Here is a 26,743-nt window from a genome sequence, read left to right as displayed (position 1 = left end):
GGACAATCATTCATTCTTAAAATCAACGATCATAAGACCAAAGAGTCAGACAAAAAAGGGCGGAAAGCTCTCCGTTCCTAGTTCTTCTATAGTTGAATTCTCTAGAACCGCAAGAATCATTAGAATGGGATTCCAACTTAGTATTTTTTGAGATTTTGAGAAGAGTTTCTCCAAATTATAGAATTAGAAAGATGGCTCTAGAGTTTCACCAAGGTTAATTTAGGAGAAATAATGAGATCAGACGAGGATTAAGGCTCCAAATGGGATTATAAATTTCATTTTTTATGAGATTCTTTTAGAAAATTGGCTCAAAAGTGAAAATTTCCAATAAATAGTGTTCAGATTATGGGGATTTCAAGGTAAGTTTATGTGCCACTTGGAGAGCAAATAACAAGTCTAATAGCAAAATTTGAAGAAAACAATCCTCTGAAGCAAACTGAATATTAAGTACATTTAGGACATTATATTTCTGATGCTTACCCAGACAAAAAAAGCAGAAGAAAGCCTATAATAGAGAATTAATGAAGTTGAAAACTTCACCATTATAGTAAAGTTATATATTTAAAAGTTCTAGGACTTAGTTTTATAATTAGCTAATTATACTCTCAATTTAACACCCTTCTTAACGGGCATCAAACTACATAAAATGAAATAAAATCAGAGATCCAAATTATATCTTCCTTTTCTAGGTTAGTATCTGGTAGCCTGCTGGGTGGGTTAAGTATTTTCGGGTGTTTGTAGAAGAAAAGAGGTCATGTACTCATCCGAAAGTATCAGAGAACTATGATATATGTTAAGATAGTGATCACAAGTTGTTCATTGTGAAAAAGAAAATACAGATCAGTACTTGAAAGTCTATAGTTGTTACAAATAAATGGTATTAACATGACAGTATTTGATGGAATTTATTCCTGCTTGAAAGGAGTCTTGTCCACAGTAGTGCAACTACTGAACCTCAAAATTGAAGATGACAAGAATTGCAAAAAAAACAAAAACAAAAACAAAAGCCTTAAGACCAAGAATCAGGAGACGACGCTCTTTCACTGATTGTTGAACCAAATTGTGGTCCACCCTTGCGATATGCGGCAAGAAATTCGATAGGGTATCCCTTCAGCTTACGAGGCACAATCCCAAGATCATCAAATGTTAATGCTGCAGAACGCACCCAATAAACATAATGATTACAAGGATGAACGAAAATAAACACGAACATTAAAGAGGATAAATAATAGAGCACTAACCATTTTCTGACACTACTGTATCAAGAGTGAGAGCTTTGATCTCTTCCAGATTGAAAATTGTGGGGATTGGAAGAGGAAATGGAACTTTTGTCAGTAATAATTCTCGAGGAGAAGCAAGAACCTGAAATAATTTTTCAAACCGGTTAGCAGTTAACCCATGATAGGCATTATCATGAACCGCAAAAATTTTAAATAACATTGTAAGGATACTGTTTTTTGAGAAATTACCATAAAATTCACTCAGTAATTTGTGGCAAAAATAAAAATAGAAAATAGATTGTAAGGTACACACCTATGCTGCATTGATACGAGTACAGGTGTTAAGAGTCCAACATGGGCAAGGACCAAGGAGTGTTAAGACTCATCGATCCTCAAAAACTAGGATTAGTGGATTTAGCAGTATAATGTCTTTAAAAAACATAACACAAGGCAAATGTTTCATTACCTACACTAAATGTAAATTCTTAGCTTGCAAGTAAGGAAAAAAAAAATAATGTTACTACAGAATTGACGGAGTATTGAAATTTCACATGCATACTTCACTAGTATAGAAGAACCCAAGCAACAAATATATACACATGACTTGGACAAGGCAATATCCAATCAGCCCTCCTCAAAGCAAGAAAAACCCAGCACTACAGTGAAGAATCTTAGTGTTCATCTCTAGAAAACCTTAAATGAATTTTTTATATATTATTATATATTTATATTGTTCTTATGCATATCAGCTTATCTTTTCCCCCATAGGTATAAAATTACATTATATACTTGAAGAGTATGACCAAAATAACAAAAACCTAAGATGCCAGATAATGATGACCTAGAGACCAAATAATTGTGGTCATTCCACTCTTTGTCTCACTCACTCTTCACCATGAGTGCTAGAAACTTGTTGACCTCCAGTGCAATTATTGTGGTAGGTAATTGAAGTGGGTATTTTATATGCGTACCTTCGCAATGGGAAATGGAACCTTCACATAGCGAGGCCATTCACGGATCGTTTCATACATCAGCTCCGCCTGCAGCATACTAAAGAACTAAGCAAGAACCTACCCTCTCTGAATGCAACAAAAAAACAAATGGAAAAAAAATATATTACCAGCTGATGCACCGTAAAAACTTCAGGCCCCCCGAGTTCGTAAACTTTTCCCATGCTTGTACCATCATCTTTCAATGCCGCAATAATTGCAGCAGCAACATCAAAAACATATACGGGTTGGATTCTTCCCAAGAAAAAAAAAAGATTAGAAGTATGTCCACAAATTCAACAAGACTTGATTCATGCTTTTTTTTTTTTTTCTTTTATCGATAATTTTTTTTTTGTGTTGCCACGGAGTACGCCTGTTTTTAATAAGATCAGTAACTCAATACTGATGGTGGGCATCTATGGTATCCTCACCCATAGATTTTATCCACTATGCTAGTGGCACCTTAAATAAGATTGTATAGTGTTATCAACCTATTCTTATTGTTATTGTCTTTTCTAAATGAAATTGTGGTCAACAGAGCATGGAATTAAAAAGTTCAATATATACTTGGTACTCCCATCCCCGATGAGTGGAAGAAAGCTCCATTTTTTTGCAAAATGCGCCCATGTATTTAAAATCCGGTCTTCTGTGCCAATCATGACAGCGGGCTTCATAATTGTGGCCTGTGAATGGAATATGAAACCGACAATTATTTTAGCAGCAAGAATAAGATTTGAGAATTAGGGATGGATACAAAATGTACTACTTTAGCCTCAATGAATTATTCCAGGCAAGCCTCTACACTCCAGGCAAGATCAAGGTGTGTAATGTCTTCAGTAACTAAAACAGACCTATAAGCAATGGCCACTACTAAAACACTGCAGGAATCAAGCTTCTACTTATCATCGAGTTCATTCAACTACACTTCAACACTTGAATGATAAATTCCTGAAAGATCTTCAACTGCGATGTTGATAAAAGGCGAATGTGGAAAATACAAGTAATTTTTTTAAAAATCTTTTTCTGATGATCAATTTTGCATTAAATACACATTACAAAATACTTTAAGGAAGGTCAGCTTGAGCAGAAAAACCACAAAATTTTCTCATGGTCACAACCATCTTCACACAATGATTTTTTTTTATAAGTATCTTGACACAATAATTTTGAAAATGAATAAAGCCACTATATCATGAACCATTAAGGCAACATAACTATTTAGGTTATATAATAAGAGACTCAAGGAAGTTCCATAGAGTCTTGTAAATACTGTTCAAGAAAATAGAGGAGAAACTAAGCCATCAAAATAAACTTTTGACGAGAACAATAATGAATGGGGTGATAGATGGAGCCATCAAATTGTACACAGGCGTTGCTAGAGTGCCCTAAACACCTCACTGCACACATTGTAGCTCCAAGATGTTAACACAACACAACCATTCTCTACCATTACCGTTAGTTGCACCCAACCTAGGACTCTGTGCACAAATCTAAGGATATGCACATTGAACTTTTCTATGCTATGTGCAAGATTCTTGTCATATCAGCCTATGATGGTAGCACAAATGGAAATAGTCCCCCACATAGATTGACCACAGACTTGTATGGGATCTTCCATCCCCTCAAAACCCAAAAGATACTGACTCCCAAGCCGAGTTCTTGTTTAAAAACCCACCAGCCAGACATGCTCTTACGAACTTTCTCAGTGATTTACCCCAATCATGGGCTTTCCCATTCCTATGCTCACCATAGCCTTCCCTAAACTCTGCTCGTTCTTCTATGCTGCTACTTTGCCAATTTTAGTAAAACTGACTTTTGTTTTTAATAATGATTTAGAAAGACATGCTCATGAGGCCTACGACTCCATGCTTTAGGACATAAAGCACCACCCCCCACACCTCCACATTAAAAAAAGAACTACTCAAAATATTATGTAAAGTGCAAAACAGATTAATAGACAAAATTTCACATAGTTAAAGAAAGGTGACTTTATTAGTTCATATTTTTCCAAGTTTTACAGCTTTGCCACTATTTATGTCAAATTTAAACGAAACTAGACCATACTTTCTCTTAAATCAATAGAAGGAAATTAATGCCAAGAGAAACGCAGAGTAAAAGTTTGACCTCGGGCAATTCTCTTAAAATAGCTTCCTCTCCAGCAGCTTTAGCTCTTAGCATTCTGGAAGGCGATGATGGAGATGCCCCTAAGCATGAAACTTGTATAAATCTCATGATGCCACCATGTTCTTTAGCAATCTGCATAAGTTGCCAAAATCTTCCTTATTACATAATCTATAACGGATTGGCATTTAATCCAATACTACTAGTTAAGAAACCTGGTAAAATAGATAAGCATATGTTCACAATCAGCTATTATATAACTTAAATGGAAGCTAAAATTTAAAAATGAAGTGCTACAACGAAGCAGTGTAAAAAAGAAGATTTCCTGCAAAATAGATTATTAAGTGCAGAAAAAACTCACAGCACATTCCGTAAAAAATAATTTTACACTAAAAATGAATACAACAGCATAGACCATCAACCAAGAATATATATAAGCTACTTTTTTAAGATATGTCTTGAAAATTGTATGGTTGCATTTGAACTCGACTCCCAGTTGGGTCTCATTCTAAGATGTAAGATGCACGTTGTTGAATGGCCTTAATGGTAATGGATTTTAAAAAGTAACAGCTTTCAGCTAAAATTGAGTGACTGGAAAGGTTGGTGGATCTTCTACCCACTCTAGTCAAATGCAACCCTTATGTGCGCATATGCAGTCACAAATGCAATTTCTAGAAATAAACTCGCATATGCCATGATGCATGCTCTAGCCCAAGGTGCTCATTATGTTAATGGTGCACATAATAGGATTCCTTATCCTGTGTTGAGGCCTTTGACATAACTGGTGCATCGTTGCTCTCCAGTGACTAATGGTACCAACATCATTAGCGGTGCACACCACAGGATTCATTCCGCTGACTAGAGAAGAGAAAGTTGGTATGAAATCCACTGACTCCTTACTCTTGAATATAAGGGTATAAGAAGTGAGTTTATCATGCCAAATGGATGTAGGAGAACGGCTTGCTGCATGGCATCCAGTGTGTAAGGCCAGCTGCAGGGGTCTATCTCAACACATGGAGCATGTCAAGTGTCCAGCTAAGACAACACAGGCAGACCGAAAATAGTTTCATCTTCACCCTCTTACGCATAATCTCAATTTAAGTGCATCATCTTAGTAAGCAGCAGCATTTTTATGTCGATATCAAGTCAAGTCTGCAGAAACTCAGATCTTTTAATTTATTGTGGAAGTGTGGAGGATTGGACAATGAGATACTTGGGCAACTATGCAAGCAAAAAAGTAGTTATAATCATAGATTCAGCATTGTAAGCAATTTAAGAATGGAGCATGTAGCTGATTTTGTTTGCAACGGTAGAGATACACTCATACACTTGTAAAAGCCATACACCTAACTTTCAATTAATATAATAATAATTATTATTGTTATTTTTAATAAGTCCTTCCATGAATATAATTAGAAGACCAGCATCTCTAGTTAGATTGGAATTGAATTGAACAGACAGGGAGAATTCAGTTAGCTTGTCTGAAAAAAGTTTTGAATCTTGTTGGAATCTTTATCAAATGAGTCAATGCCTACTCATGTAGATGTGAAGTGATATCGAGATTCCTTTTTTCATTCTTTCTTTCCCATTGTTTTATGGGATAAGATGGTGATATCGTGATCATATATTCTTTTCTTCCATATATATCTAAAGTAAAGATAATTTTTCCTTCTATTTTATTTTCTTTAATCGATGAGCCGCAATCAAAGGCACACCTCAAAGTTGGCCCACAATCTTCCAGTATAATATCCTTGGGTTCTTCTTCCTACACTCTTTTTTCGTTTCCAATCAATGAACATGTAACAGAGTCTACAATTTAATAACATCCGTGCTGCAAGTGTTGCAAGAAAATCAAGTTGTAAAAACAGTATTTCTTAACTGCTTCTGAATTATGCGTACGAAATCCGATGTTCAAGAGAACAAAAAACTATCAGAATTTAAGAGAAAAATTAAGGTAACAAAGACCCGACCAGCAACTTACCATTGCAAGCTGTTCAGCCATAGAATGATTCACTGCCTCAAAGCTATAGTTTCTTGTCTCATACTCCCTTCCTGTCAGTCCAGATAGTTAAATCAGCATGGAAATTTTAAAGATTCTCGGAAATCCACGATAATGAAAAATAAATTTTGAAGTGAATACAGACCAATGAGATTGAGAACGACATTAGCCTTGGCCATTACTGCCTTAATTGAATTTTCATCTCTTGGGTTGTATTGCATCGGAACTATCTGAATGCATTAGATACGAAAAAGTCAAAATATAATATATTCACAGAATAAAAGGAACCAATAGAAACATGAAATTTAATGTGCATCAAACATCTATAGTTGTACCTGGCCCAAGTCACCCATCAATTTGAGATGCCGGTGAGAATCCTCGGAACCTCGGAAAGGAACCAGTACTTGAGATCCCATTTTAGCTGCAGACCAGAAAAGCTTATGAACGCTAAGGTGCAAAAGAGACAATGTCCCGCCTCAGACTGTCATATGGCTTGTACCCCATTAAGTTGGCATAGACATGCGTCAGGAAATGCTAATAGGATGAGAAAGATGTTCGCCGTGGGAAAGGGTCGTTGGGTAAACACACTCTCTGATGAGAATCCCAAGCCTTACCTCGGTAGGGGAAAGGCTCATAGGAAGAAAAAGACGTTCGCCGTGGGCAACGGTTGTTGGGTAAGCACTCTCTCTAATGAGAATGCCAAGCCTTTCCTTGGTAGGGGGAAGAATATATATATATTTGGTGAGTATAAACATTTATTAGAAGGAAAGAGAGAATGCCAAGCCTTTCCTTGGTATGCCTCTACACTCACTTTCTCTGAAAAACTCCTCTCCTCCCAATTCATCCTTTCCTTCTTCATCTCTACTAGCAAAGAAAAAGTAGCTGAAAAACCATTTTCTCAGCTTAAGATGTCACTAGACCTCATCCTGGGACCTTTCTCAACCTAAATCCTTGCATCCATTAATTCAGAAATAAAATCTCCATTTTTAGCTGTCCACCCCCCCCCCCCCCCAACACACATTTTCCCTTCTTTAGCTTATGCATCCCTTGGTAGGGACTGGAATTAACATACAAAGCTGAACTCATGATCTCATAATGGACCAAATAAAGTCACACAAAAAAAAAATGATTAAACTTACCAAGTTGTTGCACGACATAGCGGCCGAGAAACCCAGTAGCTCCAAACACAGTTGCGACAATTCCACTGCCCAATCAAAAGCATAATTTGATTTTTATTTTTATTTTTTAACCACAATTGGAGAAATAAAGAATATGAAACAATATAATTTCCGTTCCTCGTTTGATTATCTAAGTAGCTCCATCAATCCTACTTCAGTATATCAAAACTCGATCTAAGAGAACTAAAAAGGAGAAAAAAATCATACCTAACAGATGATCTTCCACCTGTCCCCTTTCGAACAAGATGCCCTACTCCCTTGGTTGCAAGTGTAGATCCGAACCTTGGATGATCAACTCCATAATCTGAAATCAAGATCAGTATTACAGAAAACAAATACCCCAAATCAATTTGATAAAATGCAGTAAGAAATCTGTAGAAATGCAGAAATTTAAATTCAAATAACAGATTACACACAAAAAAAAAAAAGGGGGATAATTTTGTTGAAGGGAGAATAATTAATAAATCGAAATACTAGAAACGTAGAAGAAGAGAAGATCGATTACAGTTTTCGGAGACTGGATTGTAGACTGATTTGAAAGACGATAGTACAGGTGAGAGCTTCGGATATTGTTGCCCTAATCGTCTCGTGTAGGCTTGCATCTTTCTTCCGTACAGATTTTGATTTTGATTTTTTTAGTTTTATTCCCTCTTCGGAAGAAAGAAGAAGAGAAGGCGAAAGGTAAGTTAAGAACCTGAGGTGAAAATAGTTACTTTGGAAAATGGACGGTGTACCCGTGCTAACGTGCGCATAGAGCGTATACTAGTGAACCTACACTTTATATCAAGTAATTTTGGGAATTTCAGTAATACCCCTTAGAAATTAGTGATATTAGGTTTACCCACCAACTAAATGTATGATTAGTTACCCCTCATCAAAAGTAACGTCTCTCTCTTTTTTTTATTTTTTTATTTTTATGAATTAACTGCGAAATTTTGATTTTATTGAAATTGTGATTTATTAATTTAAATTTTGAAGGATATCTTGTATAAAGTCCAAGTTTGATTGTTAATTCATGAATAAAAATAGACTTAATTTTGGGTCAAGAGGGTATACCTAATCTTACAAATTGTAAGGGGATAAACCTAATATTGCAAATTTTCAGGGGATACAACTAAAATCCTCCACGTTCTGGAGAATATTTGAAAGAGTCGTGTTGGGTGACACAGTATTTACTGTGATTCTCACAATTCTGACGTGAACATGCATACATAACCATAGATGATTTTTACTTGTATCACAAGGAAACACATCTATGGTTATGTGCACATCCCACATCAGAGTTGTGAAAATCTCGGTAAATGCTTTTTGTCATTTCAGCATTTTCCTATTTGAAATACACCCTGGAGCCTATTTGGATTGAGAGTAGGGGTGTCAATGGGTACCCATTTACTCAGAACCGAAATCGAAAACCTCGGTTCCGATTCCCTTTTTATTGGAATTGATCAGAGTCGGGTCTAATATGAAACCAAACCATTAGATTCTATCCAATGGATACCCGCGGGTACTCATAACCGATTTATTTTTACATTATATATGATTCAAGGTAATCCTATATTTTAAAATTAATATATATGATATAAAATTCTTCAAATTTCACATAAACTAAAAATTTAAGCTTAAGATGAGTTATTTCTGTTTAAATTTATTACTTATAAAGGAATAAATTTTAATATTTGAAAATAAAAGTCATTAAACCATCATTTTAGTGGAATAAATTATTATTAAGTTGATACTATACAAATAATATTATTTTTTAGAAGGATTTTTTTTTTTATAATGATTTTTCTCATTCGATTTTTGAGAATTGAAACCGATAGGTACCCGTGATTTTTTATGGTCTCGATTCCAGTTCCACTTATTTTAAAACTAAAACTGGAACTGGAACTGACAAGAACCGAAATCAATAAAATATAAAGGTTATGGTTCCAATATTCATAGGAACCAAACCAAAATCAACCCATTGACACTCCTAATTGAGAGGAACAAAGAGAAGAGAAGATAACAGAAAACAACTTTCTCTCCACCCTGTTTGGATAGATAGGAAAAAATAAGAGAATAAAAAGTAAATTGTTCTATTTTCTCACTTTCTCTTCAAATCTCTTTAATCTGGGGGAGAAAAAAATTGAACAATTTTCTCTTCCGCTTTCTCTTCTCTCCTCATTTAACTTCTCATGCAAAAGAAATGGAGAGAAAATCGATTCTTTTCACTTCTCTACTCCCCATTTCTCTCAAGTCAAATGAAGTGTTAATGTTTTCGAACGAATGACATGCCCCTTGGACTTAGTCTTCTATCATAGACTAATAGAAAATGGCCTAGATGCTTTCGTCTTCAATTTGTTAGCCAAAAACTCTTAAAGATGAGAAAAATTTTGGGGAGTGAAAATCAGTGGAACTTTGGGCAGAAAGTTCAAGGATTTTCTACTATATAACTCACCTTCTATAAAGGTATGGAACACTTTCAAGTTCCATGGCAATTCATGGTAATCTTTCTACTTAAATAAATGATAGAGCAATTTGAGAAAAAACATGAAAATTTAACTGTTTAGTTAGAGAAAGGATATGTACAAATGCTTTTAAAGTTAAACCAAAGGAAATGACTGAGAAAAGCAATGTGTCCAAAATGAATATAAGAGATAATTAAGAACATATATGAGAAGTCATGCGATTATTATGAGAGAAAACAAATGATATATGAATTATGATGATTTAGATCAAAGATTGATTTTTGGGAGCATATCCTTAGGTGTAAAAGAACCCTTGGTGGCCATTTTCATTATCTTCAGTTCTACTATGCGTAGGTGTTATATTTATGTCTTGTACTCTTTTGGTATGATTATATTGGCAAAATGGGACTATATACCAAGGATCAATAAATCATTTTAATTTGATGGATACTTGAGATTTTCATTCTCAGCTTGAAATCTATCAATAACTTTGTACATGAACCCCCCAATGATGAAAAATACTTTCAAATCTCTAGCACATCTGGCCTCCAAATGTCAATCATCGGTGTCATCTTTGGTCCGACGAACGGGCATCTCAAATATACACCAAAACCCATGAAATGTGCTCTCATTTAACTCGACGATGCACAAATAAATGTTCTCTGCCAAGCAAGCACGGCCACAGCTTGTTTTCTCTTCTGTTCTTGGTGCATTAAAGAATGTGATATAGAACAAATGATCAGACAGACCATTTGATGAGGTCAACAATGGCCAAGGAAACATTCATACAAGACCCATCAAATCATTGGTGCTATATGAGTTTCGAAAATGATGAAGGAAACAAAAGAACTGCAACTTCAGACTCGAATATTTGCATAAATGTTAATAACAGAATTGGTTCACAGTTGCATTGCAGCATTATGGAATAGACACGACTCAATGGCTCTACATATTCTTCAAAATGTTGAACTTGATTTGCTACCAAAACTGCGAGTGAAAAAATAAAAATAAAAAGCCATCAATTTCTTCAATTGGTGACTATTACCCCGACCGCTACACCCTAACAGACCCAATTCACATTTTATTAGAGATTTTCGTAAACCATGCAATTGTTCCCCAAATCCGCTCGAAAGTGGAAGATTCACCCATAATTGCTCAAATGATAAGTGTTCTTTTCTCAATGGGTTCCTCACATTCTCATCCGAACTGCCAAATGCTGTGGTCCGGGGAGCAGTTGCGGTTGGTTTTTGCTAATGTAATCCTCTGCTATTGTGGTTATTCCTTGAAGGTTAAGGGGTTAGCCATACACTTCAAAGATCTGGAATGCTACTTGACCTAGTAGAATACTCCGACACCAGCCTTAGAAACATGGATGAATTGTCCTCCAATAATCGTGCTGGAGCATCAAATTCCGCAACTCGACCTGCAAAAACCATGTCCACAGATTGTGATGTCGCTCCATGGGCAAGAGGCATCATCTTTTTCATTTTCTTTTTTTGTGAAAATAAATAATTATTGAGATGGGATATTGGGTTTGGGTCGGCTAAACGAATCCTGTTCCTTGATTCCACAATGTCCAGAGCCAAGTCATCACAATTATGTAAGTAAATTTCAAAATTTCAAATTTTAGAATTGACCTTAAAATGTCATAAAATTACCATTTTCCTGTAGTAAGAGAATTGAATAGGATTTTTAATAGAATACTCTGAAAGCTGGCTCGGGTGCTTTTCTAATCGGATAATGTTGAGATACCCCTCGGGGTTTTGGTGAAAAATAGAGATACCCATACCCCAGTTTTTCAAACTGGTGATATATCTCTTGACCATGGTCTTCCACGAGAAAATAAGAGCGAATGACCTAAATGCCCTCGTCAAAACAGAGAGAGGCATCTATAATTTTCATCAAAACACCGAGAGGCATCTCTCAAGGTTTCAATCCATTAGATCAGTTAGTCAACCAGCTAGAGAGTCTCTAAGCCGCTAATATCCTTTAATTCTATTAGAGTAATTAGACCACTCTCAAGTACACTGACCTCTTCGGCCTCTTCTATTGAAAGGTACGTTCAGAGATATGAGTACTTAGTACTTACCATCACTGAGGACAAGAACTAGATCGCTGTCAATAACAGTTGGTATACGATGAGCAATAGTGCAGACAGTACAGTCCTTAAACTCAGTTCGGATAATTTTCTGGATAAGATTATCTGTGGCTGTATCAACTGAAGCCGTTGCCTCATCAAGCACTAATATTCGTGCCTGTTTCAGCAAAGCTCTTCCCAAAGAGACAAGTTGCCGCTGCCCAACACTCCAGTTTTCTCCATTCTCCAGCACTGCCATTTTCATATGAAATTAGCTAAAAAAGACAGTTTGATATATATATATATAGGTAAGGATCCGTAGACACATAAAGCTACTCATAAAGCTACAATGTTTTTGTCTTATACAGGCAAAAAGGTTCGGAATGGGCTGATTTTTTGTGAGGATGATCTCTATGATATTTTTTTGCTCAACAAACGTGTGAATTTTCAATACGGACGATTGGGCATTAGATTACATTAAAAAGCGACGAAAAACTGATGAGATACGACCATTTGAATAAATGGGTGTCTTGCCTCGAAAATGGTGTACCTACACAGAAATCACGTTTTTCAGAAAGGATTTTTGTCTCGCGGATGAAATCAGGGGACATGGTGAAGTAGCTAACATTCGTACGGATGAGTGGGTATATGTTACAAATCTACCCAATTGAATGGACAATGAGATACGAGCATTTAAATAAACGTAAAAACTTTCGAGTTTTCGACGAAAACAGGTGCTTTGGCGACGTCTCTTGATTTTTTGTAAGGATGATCTCTATGGTGAGGGGATCACCCTTGCAAAAAATCAACCCATTCCAAAACTTTTAACCCTAACAAAAGTGGTTTACAAAAAATGGACGGTCCAAAATTCTTCAACTTGTAAACATGGGGCTAGAAGTTTCAGAATTGGCTGATTTTTGGCAAGAGGATAAGATCATCCTCACAAAAAATCAGCCCATTCTGAACTTTTTTGCCCATATAAGACAAAACACGTTGTAACTTTATGTGTATACGGATCCTAATCCTATATATATATATATATATATATACACACACACACACACGAGTTAACTCACACCTATGGCTCGGGCATCCTTTTTGGGGTCAAGGGGGTAAAAGCAAAAAAATAACAAACTTGGAAAGATATTATTAAAAAATCTTTGGGGTTTAAGGGGGTAAAAGAGAAAAAATAATAAAGTTGGAAAGGTATTATTAAAAAATGGAGTAAAAGGGCACAGGCATCCTCATTGGGGTTAAAGAGGTAAAAGAGGAAAGATAGTAAAATTGGAGGGATATTATTGAAATAAGAGAAGGGGAGGAGAAGATAGACAATAAAGTTGAAGGGGTGAAGAGGAGAGCCAATAAAGATTAAGGTAGGGTAGTGTGGACCCTTTCATTGTAGCCAAATGAGACGTTTATCCTCCACAAAACTATAACAACGGTGGAACTAACCGCTGTGTTTATATAAGTGTGTGTGTGTGCTCCTGCATTATAACAAAATATACGGAGAACATACCTGGAGTGTCAAGCTTTTGCTCCTTTTGGCGGATAATATCTCCAAGTTGAGACTTATCAAGAGCCTGAGAGAAAACCAACTTAGGATCAAAATTGGAACACAATTCACTTATCAAAAGCAATGAAAAAAATTGGAACACAATTTAGATGGGAAGCTTATATTTCTACACTAACTATCTTGTATAACACACCAAAAAATGAAAAAAAAAATTACAATTATTTCTTAATGACCACACCCCTTCTTTTCCATCTCTTCTTCTTCTCAAAAGAAGCTCTTCAATTTGGGTTTTTGAGAAAAGCTCTAGAATAATTGGCTATGAGAGTGAACTATTTGAGTTAGAAATCGAAGATTGATTGCTGTCAGGTTGCTATCGCAGTTGTACCTTTCATTTTATTCTATTTTTTTACTTTAAAAGGTTTTTTAAGATTACATAGTAAAAAACGATATTTTTATAATTTTGAAAACTAATCAACGTGATCATAGGGTCATTGGATTCCAATTTTCTTTCTTTTTACCAAAATGACCATGATTTTAAATATAAAAGTGCGAGCATTTGTGAGATCCAAATTTTGGTGTCGAACTACTTCTACCCTGCCTTCTCTCATTATAATATTAAAGATGTCATAAAAACGTTGGTCTAGCAATATAAGCACACACTCCTTAGAAAATAAAGTCAAGGTTTTATGGGATTCTCTATTACCTGCCAAATTTCATGATCAGAATGCTCTTCAAGGGGATCAAGATTGTCCCTAATGGTCCCTTCAAACAAAGTTGGATCTTGAGGGATGATACTCAAACGTCCACGAAGATCATGAAGTCCAATCGTTGAAACATCAATGTTGTCTATGATGATCCTCCCACCTTCAGGTTCAATCAATCGGAAGAGAGCCTGAATCAAAGTAGATTTACCACTTCCAGTGCGCCCGACAATCCCAATTTTCTTACCACCGGGAAATGTGCATGTTACACCGTGAAGGACCACAGGTAGGCTCTCCTTGTAACGAACCTTTCAATAAAATACCATTACGCAAACAATGAAGGAGTAAATACAATTGAAGTAATTCTTTCCAGCCAAACTATTACAAGTTCAAGGCTGAAAGCTAAACAAGAAAAACAAATGGAATGCTGACGATTACATAAATGCCAACAAAGAAATATAATTTTCATCCTAAAATATTTTATTGATATTTAAAAAACCTAAAAGATAACCCAATTTTATCCCGAAGTCCGAATGGCCAAGATAGTCATTTTGGGATTCTAGAGTTCCAAAGATGACGTTGCTATTGTAGCAGTGATTTTCAGTTTGGTCTTCATTACTATTAGAAATTTCAGAAAGAAAAGCAATTTATGGTAAAATTATCCAAAGATATGTATCTCCAAAGAGATGAACAATGAATTAATTTCTTGTTTAATCCGAGGACGACTTTTTCTGTTTCATGATCATTGGTAATTCTTAATTACTCAAAAAATTGAGAGTAAACACGGAACCTTCACTGGAATAGTCTTAACCTCAGTTCTACCTACAAAAAGAAGGCAAACTTTATGGACCACATCTTTAAAATCTTATTTAAGAGAGTTTTTTTCAATTTTAAGAACCGGTTGGTTTTCATCAAGTTGGTCGGTTTTAACGGTTGGACCTTGATTCATAAGTACCGGCGGTTCTTAAGTAAGTTCAGATTCTCATATTGGGGAATCTTGGAGTGTATTAATTTGCTTCTCTATTTACTTAGTAGGTCTCCTCAACCTCTAGGATGGACTAGTACTTTTCTCCTGGTAAAATGAAATTTATACTCACTATAAATAAAAAAAATTGCATCAGATTCAAGCTAATATTTGTAAGACAACGCATGGAACTTTATCCAAGAATTGGAATGAACTACAAGTCCATACCTTCAAATCAATAAGATCAATGGTTCCATTCTCTGGCCATGAAGATGGAGGGCGATTGTTCTCAATAACAGATGGAGCCTCACTTGGAATTTGACAATACTGATGAATACGTTCGATAGAAATAATTTTGTTTTCGAGCTTACAAAAGCTTAGTATCCACCGTGACAAGCGTGCATTCAAATTAAGACCATATGTCACTGCAAGACCTGCCATACCTGTACAGAAGCAGCAATTAACACAATCAATGAGCATGAAATTAAAATTTACATTTATCTTCTCTTCATACACCAAACAAATCATCATAGATTCACAAGCAAGGGTTTTGTTAAAATGTGCCCTGAGGACACACATTAAAGTGCATTAAATACACCTTGGGAATTGATTTTTGTACCAAAACTGCCCTCAGAATTATTGTTTTTACCAAAAATATCCGCAAATGCTTATTCCAAGGTGTATTTAATGCACCTTAACGTGTGCCCTAAGGGCACACATTAACTAAACCACAAACAATATCTAAGCCTTGTCCCAACACACTACACAAATACTGTTGTATGCACAGAAAATGCATGAAAAGGAGTGTTCTAGACTTTTAATTGTAAGAGCCCGTTTGGATATACACACAAAAAAGTAACTTTTGTTTACTTTTAAAAGTTAAAAAGTTCGTTTGGATTCATTTTAGAAAACTACTTTTAAATATTAAAAATCCTAACTTTTTAAAAAGCAAAAGGAAACTACTTTCTACAAGTTACCTTCTCCCAAAGCTACTTCTACTTCTATCCAAACTGGGCCTAAAACAACTTCAGAACATCTCTTCATGAGAATAAGCAGAAGTATCAAATACCAAGGGAAGGTGTAAAAGCTTTACATACTTGGATCGATACTTCCATGAGGAACGCTCACAAGCAAAAACATGCAGAACGCAAATACGAAAGTTGAGAGTAACTCCATGCGTAAGCAGAGCCATTCAATGGCTGCAAGGCTGCAAAAGAATGGGCGAGCAAAACAATCAAGAAGGTATAGGTTCCTCTTCATGAACCGCTTTTCTTGACCAAAGCCTCTAATCGTAGCCGCTCCAGCAATCGACTCCCCAAACAGATGGATGACTGGAGATTTCTGGATGCTAACAATGCGAACCAGCTCCCTTGATGAAGCCATGTAGTATTTCTGCATTCACAGATAGAAACCTAAAACGGATATATATGCTCCAGTACCTTAAAATAAAATGCTTTGAACTTCCAATTTGCACTTGCACCAATCAATATAAAAATGCGTGAAATTCACAACCAAACCATGGCTACTCTCTATTAATCAAGTAGAATTCCAGTGCAATGATCCTATGAAAAGTTCAAGTGGGTGAGATGCAAATGACATGGTTTCACCATGTGTCCTCTAGACAACAACGTGCAACAACAATTCTCAGTTGGGGTGAGAAGTAAGCAAGGCGTTCTCACACCAGGATGGCAAGTGCAAGTAAAGAAGTCAATCCAAGAGCTTAGGACTCGTCCCATCACTTCAAATGTGAAGACTTAGAGATGGTTTTAGAGTTAAGAAAGAATTGAATGAAGGAATAGGATACATTCAGTCGACCGCGGTTTTTGTGTTTAGGGTTCGCTGATGATGAAGATAGAATGTCAGCAATCTCTAATTCTTTTTTTTTTTACCGGTGTAATGTTATATTAGAAAAGCAAAAGAACAAAACGACTTGTGTGCACTCACATTTCAACTCTCCTTTTTTTTTTTTTTCCATAGACCCAAGTAAAGAGCATCATTAAATTTTCAACGTAGAGATACAGAGTTGACAAAAACACACATACAATCTTCATTATTTTATGGATATTGCACATGAATAATTTAGAGAGCTGCTATTGGCACCCCAACTTCTACTTATTACATCTAAATTTCTAAAATTATTTATCTCATTCCACCATTAAAGATTAAAACGCAATCTTCAAACACTACAAAGGTTTGGCTCAAATTATAATCTCAACATTACAAAACATCATAACACTCGTTCAAACAATTTCAGTAGTGGTTTACAATTATGATTAGGCTCATATAAAATCCGAAACCCAAAAAGTAGAAATCTAGCCAAAAAAATGAGAAAGCATCTATTGGCACTCCAACTTTTACTTGTTCTCAATCATTCACTTATTTTCTTTGTTTTTAAATGAGGTGTAATAAGTAAAAGTTGGGGTGCCAATAGAAGCTCTCATAATTTAGATTGTAGATCTAGAAGGCCAGGATTCATTTGATTACCTGCATCCACAAACAAACAATGGCCATTGGGACAACAAGAAGCAAGATTTGCCATGTAACTTCTGTCATTACAGCAACTATACCAAGAAGTTGTATTGTTGTCGAAGCAAATCCACCAAGTCTGAAAGGAATATCAAGATCCACGACACTTTGATCTACAGACACCTGGTAATTCAAGAATGAATCCATGACACTAAATTATTCGGAACACAAAGAACCATCATATATCTTGAATCTAATTTTTGAATGGGTTTTCAATAAATACTTTGGATTCAGTAAGGAGTCATGTTTCTATTAAATAGTAACAGTGCCTACATGGCACATTTTGATTGAAGAATAAACTCATTGGGCTGCGTGCACAGCTTGGTTAGGAGCCCGAGGTGTTTTAAACTCCAATTAAAGCATGTCACATGACACCGTTCCAATAAATAGGAACGGGAAACCATACTGGATTGTGACTCTTCAATAAAAGTAAATATTTTCCAATTATAGCAGAAAACGTACACGATTCAAGATCCGTCCAGCCGGGGTGGAGTCAAAAAACGACATTGGTGCCCGAAAGACACTTCTAAGCATCTTTATGAAAAACTTCTGTGCAGCTGCCAGACCAAATGTGGCTACGAGAACGGCTCTAATGAATACAAACCATGAGCTTCCAAAAGCAAGGGCCATATAAACAACAAGAAGGACCGTACTACTTGTCTTAGGTAGGTCTCCTTTGGTTTGTGGATTTGCCCAAGCCATCCACCAATTGCCGGCTATTTGGAGAACCTGAAACAGTATCTGTGAAAGTAAAATTGGTGGTATCAATAACCCTTTATATGCTGCAGCCATATATGACAAATACACTTTCATGCTGATTTTTCCTCTTTCGCGTTCCTCTTCTTGAACAAGCTGTTTTTTTCTCAAGCGTTTTGATTTCTTTTTTTCCTTAATTGCTTTTAGGCCCGAAGTTGATTCATTTTCCGGTACTTCCTTCACTAAACTTTCAATACTACTAGCCATTGAGTCACATCTTTTACTCAACATAACAGAACCATCAAGAGGAACTTTTTCATTGGAATTTTCAGACATGCATGAAGGAATATCCATCGCTTCAATTGCTTCATGGTGAGCTGAAACCAATGCCTTGAAATCAGTTCCAGCTTGTAATAGATTTTCGTATTTTCCCGCCTGTATTATATGACCCTCCTTAAGGACCTGCACGGATGGCGGAGCAACTGAGTAAGATATATTTAGTTATTTCAAAACTGTGCGATCTAACAAAGTGCGGAAAACTACCAATAAAAAGCGCCAATATTTACATTAATTATTGAAAAAATACTATTTTTTTGGAAGTTACACAAAACAACTTTATTGGCTGGACTGTTCAGCGTTTTAGTAACTCTCTCGAGTCTGGACTGTCCAACGTTTTAAAACCACTTATAGAATCTTTTTTGTAATTAATAAAAAATGTAACCCTCTTTTGGTAATTTTCCAAACAAAGTGTGTTGGATAAGAAACTTCACTCAGCAATGCTTTAACCTTAACCTTTATCTATTGCTTCAGCAAAATTAAGACTGCAATTTCAACAGGTATAATTACATAAAATTGAACAAATATACTTGGATACAAAAGAAGACATAAATCACTAATCAGGAAATCACCAGCACAAAAGAATATAGCACTGATCAGTTTAAAAAAAATATTTATCTCAAAGATGTTGTATCAGAAACCTTATACCCCGGATTAGGCATCGACACAAGAAGGATGCCATTTTTTTGGAAAATGTGATCGATAGATTGTGTTCTCTTCGGTCAATATAATTTTTCACATTAATCAAAAAAATAAAGATAGGTATTATTCCAAGCCTTTAAATTACGGTCAATCCAATCGAACTCTAATGTTTACGGATTATTGGCAGTAAGAAACTTTACAACATTCCTCATATCATGATAAGAAAACAAGATAGTTTTCTGAGGTCATTGTATAACAAAAAAAAAAATTTACAGGGCATGGTTAAACAGTATCCTACACTCGTAGTGAACTTATATCTGGCTTCTACTCTGAGAAAACTAACTAATGTTCATCTGAAAAAATATAAATCAATTTGCGCAGAACTAAAAAAAAAAAATATAAATCAACCAGCTAATGTCACAGCTTAGACCCATAGCTCAGTCGTTTGACATGTCAACTTTAAGGTCATGGGTTCAAGTCCCTACCCATCAAAAAAATACACTAATGTCTCACGTTTATTAGATCAACAAGAAGTTTCGTTCTAATTTTATGTTAGGTGTACTCTCTACCTAGAGGAACATTACTTCTTAAATGAGGCAAGGACAGCAAATCTTTTCCATTTATTAAATATAGCACAAAAGGCATGATCAAAATCTAAATTTCATTACCCGGCTATCATCCTAGTTCTGCCATCATATACAATGGATCACATACCAGTATCAAATCTGCAGAAGGCAGAAACTCGACTTGATGAGTAACAAAAATTACTGTCTTAGAAGCCAGTGCTGCCAATATGTATTCCTGCAGTACCACATTATTTGTTTAGCCAAAATCCTCATTAAAACCATTGTTTCATTTAGCCGAAACTTCAGAAGAGAGAGTAATTCAGATCTACATACTTGACAAATGAGTTAAATTATGTCTTACCCTAAATAGTTCCGACCCAGTGTGTGCATCAACGGCACTAAAGGGATCATCAAGCAGATAAATGTCCGCATCTTGATAAAGTGCCCGGGCAAGCTGAACCCTTTGTTTCTGGCCACCGCTGAGATTTATGCCTCTATCACCAATGATGGTCTGATCTCCATGTGAGAAAAGTTCCAAATCCTTTTTCAATGTGCATGCATGGATAACATTTTTGTACTTTGCCTTGTCCATTTGGCTTCCAAAAAGAATGTTTTCCTCTATGGTTCCAGATTGTATCCACGCCGACTGAGAGACATAAGCTGCAGACCCACATATTTTAACCTAAAAAACAAGCCATTTATCTATTAGAAAAGTATTCATAAAATGTAAAGATATAAGATTCTAAGAACAGAAAAATGAAGAATATTTACTTCTCCAGAGATTTTAGGTATCTCCCCAAGTATGCAAGAGAGGAAACTCGATTTTCCAGCACCAACCATGCCACAAACAGCGACACGCATTCCTTTTTCAACTTTCATTTGTATTCCTGACAATGACGGCCTTGGAGACGAAGGGTCCCAACTGAACTCACCATCTTTAATTTCGATGGATACGTTGGTCAGGCCCCTAGGAAGAACAACTGTGGCATCTTCTTGCAACTCTTCATCTTGTAAGAATCCCGAAATGCGATCCAAAGAGACTTTAGTCTGAGCCATCATTGAGACCAAGTCAGGGAAATTCCTAAGTGGTTCTTGGAGGATCCTGAAAGTTGCCAAAGCAGAGAGAACGCTTCCAGCAGTAAGTTGACCACCCAATAGTATACAAGTGCCGAAAGTGATCACCGAAACAAATATTGGGGAGCCCCAGAAGATAAACGTAATAAAAGCTTGTGAGTAGAGGGCTTTCCGAAGCCATTTGAATTCAACTTGCCGCATATCCTCCAACATCAATCGGTACCGATCCTCCCACGCTTGCAACTTTAGAATCCTCATGTTCCTTAAGCACTCAGAGGTCTTTCTCATCCTCTCGTCCTTAGCAGTCATTAACTTGTCTTGATAAGCTTCTTGCATCTTCGCCAGAGGAACCGTAACAACAATGGAGACGATGGTCGCAATTAACGTAGCCACTGCGGCAATTCCCACGTTTTTATATAGAATCGCTAGAGCGAGTGCAATTTGCATAGGAAGCATCCATATGTCATGGAGATACCAAGAGTAATCACCAACTCTTTGAACGTCAACCGCCATGTAATTTACAATCTCACCACTTGTGTGGCTCTGGCGGGATGAGCTCGAAAGCTTGAGCCCCTTTCGGTACACCATGGCTGTTAAAGCTGATCTCACATGCATGCCCAAGATGTCAACCCCTAAGTACCACTGTCGAGTGGTCATGATCTCGACTAGCTTAGCAACGAAAAAGATCGAAGCTAGAACATAACCCTCATTGGCGTAGGTCGAATTGCCGCCCAAATATTCGACAAAGTAGCTTACGAGGTAAGGACCAACATAAGAAACGAGAGTATTTACTCCGGCAAAGACAGCATTCACGGCTGCTTCCTTCCAGAATGACTTGAAAATCGCCCAAGCCAGTGAGGGCTGCTTAGAAGGGTTTTCGGCTTTACATTTCTCCCAATTCGAGTTCAAAATCTTGTAACATGTCTTGGACCGATCTTTTGGTGCCAAAAGAGGGATATCCCGGAGCTCAAGAGGTCTCTTCGCACCAATCGACAATAAAGGACTCATCCAAGAAAGTATGGCAAGACTAAAGACACCTGCTTCATTATATGGGGTCACCTTAAGACAACCGGGTTCTTCTTCTGATAACAATGGCTGTTGAAGGTCATTGTTTCTACATATCTGTATACCTGAGACACCTTGAATTGCAACAAAACATAGGAAAGCATGGGCTGGGGTGACAGCAAAATTAGCTAAAACATGTGAGTTCAAGTGATCGGACCCATTTCCAAACAACCCTTTACCGTCGACATAAAGAATGCACATACACATTATGAATGACGCAAACCACCATAATCTAAGCAACAATGGGAATTTCTCCAAAACCTTGAATTTACACTGTAAAGCTGAAAAGCTCAATACAAACCAAGCTAACCCTTGAACTACAGGCAAGTATAGAAGAGACCAATCTCTCTTCTCCCCATGAACCCCTTTTCTTATTAAACCGGTGCCATCAAACCCTAAAACCAATACTTGAATAAACAGAACATAGAAACAACAGAGAACTGAAACCTTGAATCCATTACCAACCTTCAAAATTCCATCCTCACCAAGCCAAATAGGTATTGAGTTCGAATTTGAATTCGATTCGTCCTCCTTAACGATGGGAAGCCTAGTGATAAAAGTAGATATTACTCGTGCCGATAGAACGAACAGAAATATAACGAAGAACACCGAATGGATCGAAACTGATATCTTCTCTAACATGGGTAAATCTTGAAATCCTCTCAAAAGGGTGTCCATTGCTGGAAACAATAATGTTGAACACTGAGAAGAGAATCTGTTGAGGAAAACTGGGATTAAACCCAATATCGTAGTTGTTAATCTGTGATGATGATGAGCAAAGAAGGTCAACGAGAACAAGTCGGTGAACGATTTCGTGGCACAGAGAATTGAATTTGAATCCTTTTAGGTGCATTTCACCATCTGGATGATGAACAGATGTTAGATGGAATCAAAAATGCAAACTTGACGACAAATCACTAATTAAAGAGAAAACAAATAGGGTTTTTGGAGATAACATTAAAACAAATCAAGTTGTATCTCGTCAACCCAAATCCAAACAAAAACAAAACAAAAAAAACAACAACAACAAAAAATTGGAAATCAAGATTTTTTTTTTTTTTTTCTATCTCTGAAAAATCAAAGTCAGAGCCAAAACCAGACAAAAGGAGATAAAATCAAAATCTGAGAGAAACCCAGAAGATAAAATTGAAAATTCAGACCTGGGTATGTCCTGAAAAAATCGTTAATCGAGGCACTGAAGAATGCCGAGGCTGCTGTCTTGCACTCTGTGGTGATAAGAACAGCAGCAACAGCAGCAGAAGCAGAAGCAGATTCTGAATTTAAAATAAAGAAAATCTAGAACAAAATTCGCTTTGATGGAATAAAAAGATTACTTGATTTGGGGTCATTTAAAGGACGGAAGAAAGATCACCCCTTCCGAGTTCTGGGTGATTTAAGAGAATCAAATGGGTTTTGTTAGTTGAGACTTTAAATCAAGTGCTGGTGTTAGTTTTGCATTTATAGAGAGAAAGAAAGAGAGAGATCTTGAAAACCATCTAAAGACTCTTTTAAGGGTGGGGACTGAATGACAGAATAATATATAATACAAAATAAATAATAGATACTGAAAAAGGTAGATTAGATCACAAGAGGATATAAGAATATTTTATGGGATTGTTTTTCCTAGAAAACTAAGAGAACTGGTTTTAAAATTTTAATAGTGTTGTGGGAGGTAGTGGGTTGTGGGTTGTGACGAGAGAGTGAGATAGCATGTTGTTGCTATTAATATATTAAGTAAACAATCCCATAAAGTGTTGTTAAAACCAGCTTTTTTTCAAGTAATAAAATAAATCTGGTGGTTTGATGTGCAAATTATCATTTCTTTTATAATCACTAGGCACACTTTTCTACTTTTTTCTTGTTTGAAGAAGTTCTTTGATTTGGAGTTTTACCTAAACGAATAGACTGATTTGAACATTAAAGAGATTGATAGTGTTTGGAGAAGAAATTAGAGGTTGACTAGTATTGAATCATTGTTATAATTCTTCTTTCTTTCTATTTTTTAATTTTTTTTGAAATCGAGGTATCTTAGTCTTTTAAAACTCCGAACTAATCATCAGGGTATGTGCAATCTCCTCCCCACATAAGGACTAAGTAATTATGGGATAAATCCTTGAAGATGACTTTTAATGCATTAAGAAAACGTACATTGCCAGACCAACTTTTCCCGTTTTAAACATTAAAATTAAATATGGTAGTTTGATATGCTAATTATCATTCTATAATTTTTTTTTAGTGATGACAATACATCTCTATCTTTTCCTATTCAGAGAAGTGTTTTTATTTAGATTTTTACTTACACGGGTAAAATGGTTAAAGATTTTATGGGTTGATTACAAGAGAGATGGAGGTTGGCTCATACCATTTTTTTTTTTTAATATTATAAATTAAAAAAATGATATAGTCAAACTAATTAAATGGGATTATTTTTTATTTTTAAAAAACAACAATGAAGAGGTAGCTAAGCCAATAATTTGACTATAATCAATATTTGATTTTTTTCCTCAAACTCTCTCTCTTACTGATGATCAGTTCCTCTTCGAGCTTCTCTCATTGGTAGAAACTAGAATCAATGAACTTCTTTCAAAAAGGATGAGAAATTTAAAAGGGTGTGATTATAAATAAAAAAAATAAAGCAATGGTCATCGACACCAAAACATATTATTTAATTTCATTATTTGATATTATAAAAATAATTTATGGGATAATTAATTTGGTGTTAAAAGTATAAGTAGCCAACTTCTTCTTTTGGATGTATTTTCAAAAGGACCTCACTTTCATTTTGCTTTTGTGCAACTTAAGAGAAAATGAAGTGTGTCATGCATGTCGGCCCCTTTGTCTCGTGTGGACGTGGGTCTCTTTCCGGAACTTTGTCATATAGTTCATTTTTTTTAATATATATAATCCAGTTTAAAGTAAGAGGAAATTACTAAAATGGTCATTTTCGAAATCAAAATTACTCATTCAACCATACCTTTAAAGTAGTTAACAAAAATTAAAAAAAGGTCATACAACCATTATTATTTTTTAACTTTTACAAAAACTAACATATATGGGAATGGATCCTATTTAGCCCCCTTTTCCAATAGTTCTTATTCTACGTTCGACAAACATCACATGGAAAAATAATAATAATAATTTAATCCTCTTGTACTCATGGTTTAGACCAAATTGAAATATAAAATATATATTAAAAAAAAAAATTATTTTGACTCTTAAGTTTAAACGATTGGAAATAACTGTCTTGATGATGTGGCAGAACCTCAATTATTTATAATAATTACAGAGAACTAGAGAAAAAATGGACTGCAAAAGATCTATTCCCACCACATATATGGTCTCTCTTTTATATTTCTCATGAACCTCAAATAAAAGTCTCAACTTCTTTTTTCTTACAAATTATGAAAATGCCAAATTATATTCAAGGTTTAGGTTTATTTTAGATTGAAAAAAGAGTATAAAGGTAAATTCAACTAAATGAGTAATCATTTCAGAAAAAAGAAAAAACATCAATTCATTTGTTTTTAAATGTGAAGAAAAGGGTATGAAGGTAAAAGTTTAATGTATGCATGGTTTGGTAAAAGAAAACCAAAATGGGTGTATGGCCACAATTCTAGTAAAAACAAATACGTATCAAAATGGGTTTATGATCATAAATATTTCAACAACATGATTGAACTTGAGCCATCATTTTTGGCAAAATAGCCGTTTTGGTAAGGCACCCTTAGTGTATTTTACTTCCTATTATTTAAGAAAAACATGTTTAAGAGGAAATAAATTCAACCCATATGGGGAGGGCACAAATTGGGCCGATTCAACCGAATTTAGACCTATTTTTTATGGATTCGGATCTAAAATCACAAACCATACAAAATGGCTAGATAATGAATTTAATTTGCTTGATCCTGGTACGTATCAAGTACTTGAGTAATCATATATTGATTCAGATATTGGATATAATTTGCATTAGACAAGTAGAACATGTTGGACTCATGTAGTTTATGAAGGGTACATTAGTAAAAAGGAAAAGCACCAAAAAGTCATGTATGAGACTAAAGTACTGAACCAGCCATGCTTCCATAATTTTTATCAAAATACTCATGTACCCTTTTTGGTATTTGTTTGTATTCACCAAAACAGATACCCATTGGTATTTGGTATTTATTTGTCACATATTTATATACAAAACTACAGAAAAGTCAGAATTATGTTAGGGTTTGGACATTTTGGGCTGAAAAATAGTGATCTAAAAGTAAGTTCATCCTGGTAATTTTTAGAAGAAAAAAATATATTTTATTTATATGAATTTCAAAAGAAGGGCATAAAGGTAAATTCAGATTAGTGTCTTCTCAGAAAAATGCCAAAATGGATATATGGCTCTTTCGTAAATATTTCAAAAGTGTGACTGGACGATAATTTCGACAAAATAATGGACCATTTTGGTAAAAACCCTTAGTAAAACATTTTGTTACTCCCTTTAACGGTTCAATATACCTTGAAACGCGGACGAATCTACTTGTTTTGATGGAACTTTGACTTTCAAACCTAAGAGACGAATTGGAAATTGGCTTGTTATCCATATTAATTTAATGTTGATTCCGGGGAAACAGGAAATAATTATGATTTTAA

The 26,743-nt window shown here is 35.5% G+C and overlaps 2 protein-coding genes across 3 annotated transcripts; both read right to left on the bottom strand.

The window, feature by feature from the left end:
- Positions 1–757: 757 nt before the first annotated feature.
- Positions 758–8,205, bottom strand: LOC147403330 (NAD(P)-binding Rossmann-fold superfamily protein). Its single transcript, XM_086438869.1, has 12 exons — positions 8,013–8,205; positions 7,715–7,811; positions 7,469–7,533; positions 6,665–6,750; positions 6,475–6,559; positions 6,312–6,382; positions 4,334–4,465; positions 2,777–2,892; positions 2,341–2,464; positions 2,192–2,260; positions 1,242–1,362; positions 758–1,152 (listed from the first exon to the last, which is right to left on the bottom strand). Exons 1-12 carry the CDS (start codon positions 8,107–8,109, stop codon positions 1,010–1,012), a joined length of 1,206 nt encoding a protein of 401 aa, XP_086294995.1. The 5' UTR covers positions 8,110–8,205; the 3' UTR covers positions 758–1,009.
- A 2,586-nt stretch (positions 8,206–10,791) lies between these two features.
- On the bottom strand, positions 10,792–23,738 carry ABCC5 (multidrug resistance-associated protein 5). Of its 2 annotated transcripts, none has more exons than XM_086438866.1 (12): positions 23,275–23,738; positions 20,747–22,975; positions 20,337–20,657; positions 20,124–20,210; positions 18,198–18,893; positions 17,694–17,858; positions 16,307–16,601; positions 15,438–15,652; positions 14,248–14,553; positions 13,548–13,611; positions 12,044–12,283; positions 10,792–11,377 (listed from the first exon to the last, which is right to left on the bottom strand). In XM_086438866.1, exons 2-12 carry the CDS (start codon positions 22,790–22,792, stop codon positions 11,265–11,267), a joined length of 4,548 nt encoding a protein of 1,515 aa, XP_086294992.1. In that variant the 5' UTR covers positions 22,793–22,975; positions 23,275–23,738; the 3' UTR covers positions 10,792–11,264. The 2 variants fall into 2 exon arrangements, with proteins under 2 accessions (XP_086294992.1, XP_086294994.1); XM_086438868.1 differs by having other exon boundaries at positions 23,449–23,738.
- Positions 23,739–26,743: the final 3,005 nt, after the last annotated feature.

Source organism: Akebia trifoliata, chromosome 4 (genome assembly GCF_017979445.1).
Source record: "Akebia trifoliata isolate Shusen 1 chromosome 4, ASM1797944v1, whole genome shotgun sequence".
Lineage (NCBI taxonomy): Eukaryota > Viridiplantae > Streptophyta > Magnoliopsida > Ranunculales > Lardizabalaceae > Akebia > Akebia trifoliata.
The sequence above is the reverse complement of the archived record's forward strand: the minus strand, read 5'-3'. Positions and strand labels throughout refer to the sequence as shown.

What these genes read in the sequence shown, in the direction of transcription:
- LOC147403330 (XM_086438869.1), bottom strand. Translation starts at nt 8,109, where the DNA reads ATGCAAGCCTACACGAGACGATTAGGGCAACAATATCCGAAGCTCTCA. An exon ending in CTATGTCGTGCAACAACTTG is followed by an intron (nt 6,751 to 7,468) that starts GTAAGTTTAATC and finishes TCTGGTCTGCAG; the next exon opens with CTAAAATGGGATCTCAAGTA. An exon ending in TACAGTAGTGTCAGAAAATG is followed by an intron (nt 1,153 to 1,241) that starts GTTAGTGCTCTA and finishes TGCGTTCTGCAG; the next exon opens with CATTAACATTTGATGATCTT.
- ABCC5 (XM_086438866.1), bottom strand. Translation starts at nt 22,792, where the DNA reads ATGGACACCCTTTTGAGAGGATTTCAAGATTTACCCATGTTAGAGAAG. An exon ending in TACCTAAAATCTCTGGAGAA is followed by an intron (nt 20,658 to 20,746) that starts GTAAATATTCTT and finishes CTTGTTTTTTAG; the next exon opens with GTTAAAATATGTGGGTCTGC. An exon ending in TTGTTTGTTTGTGGATGCAG is followed by an intron (nt 16,602 to 17,693) that starts GTAATCAAATGA and finishes CTGTGAATGCAG; the next exon opens with AAATACTACATGGCTTCATC.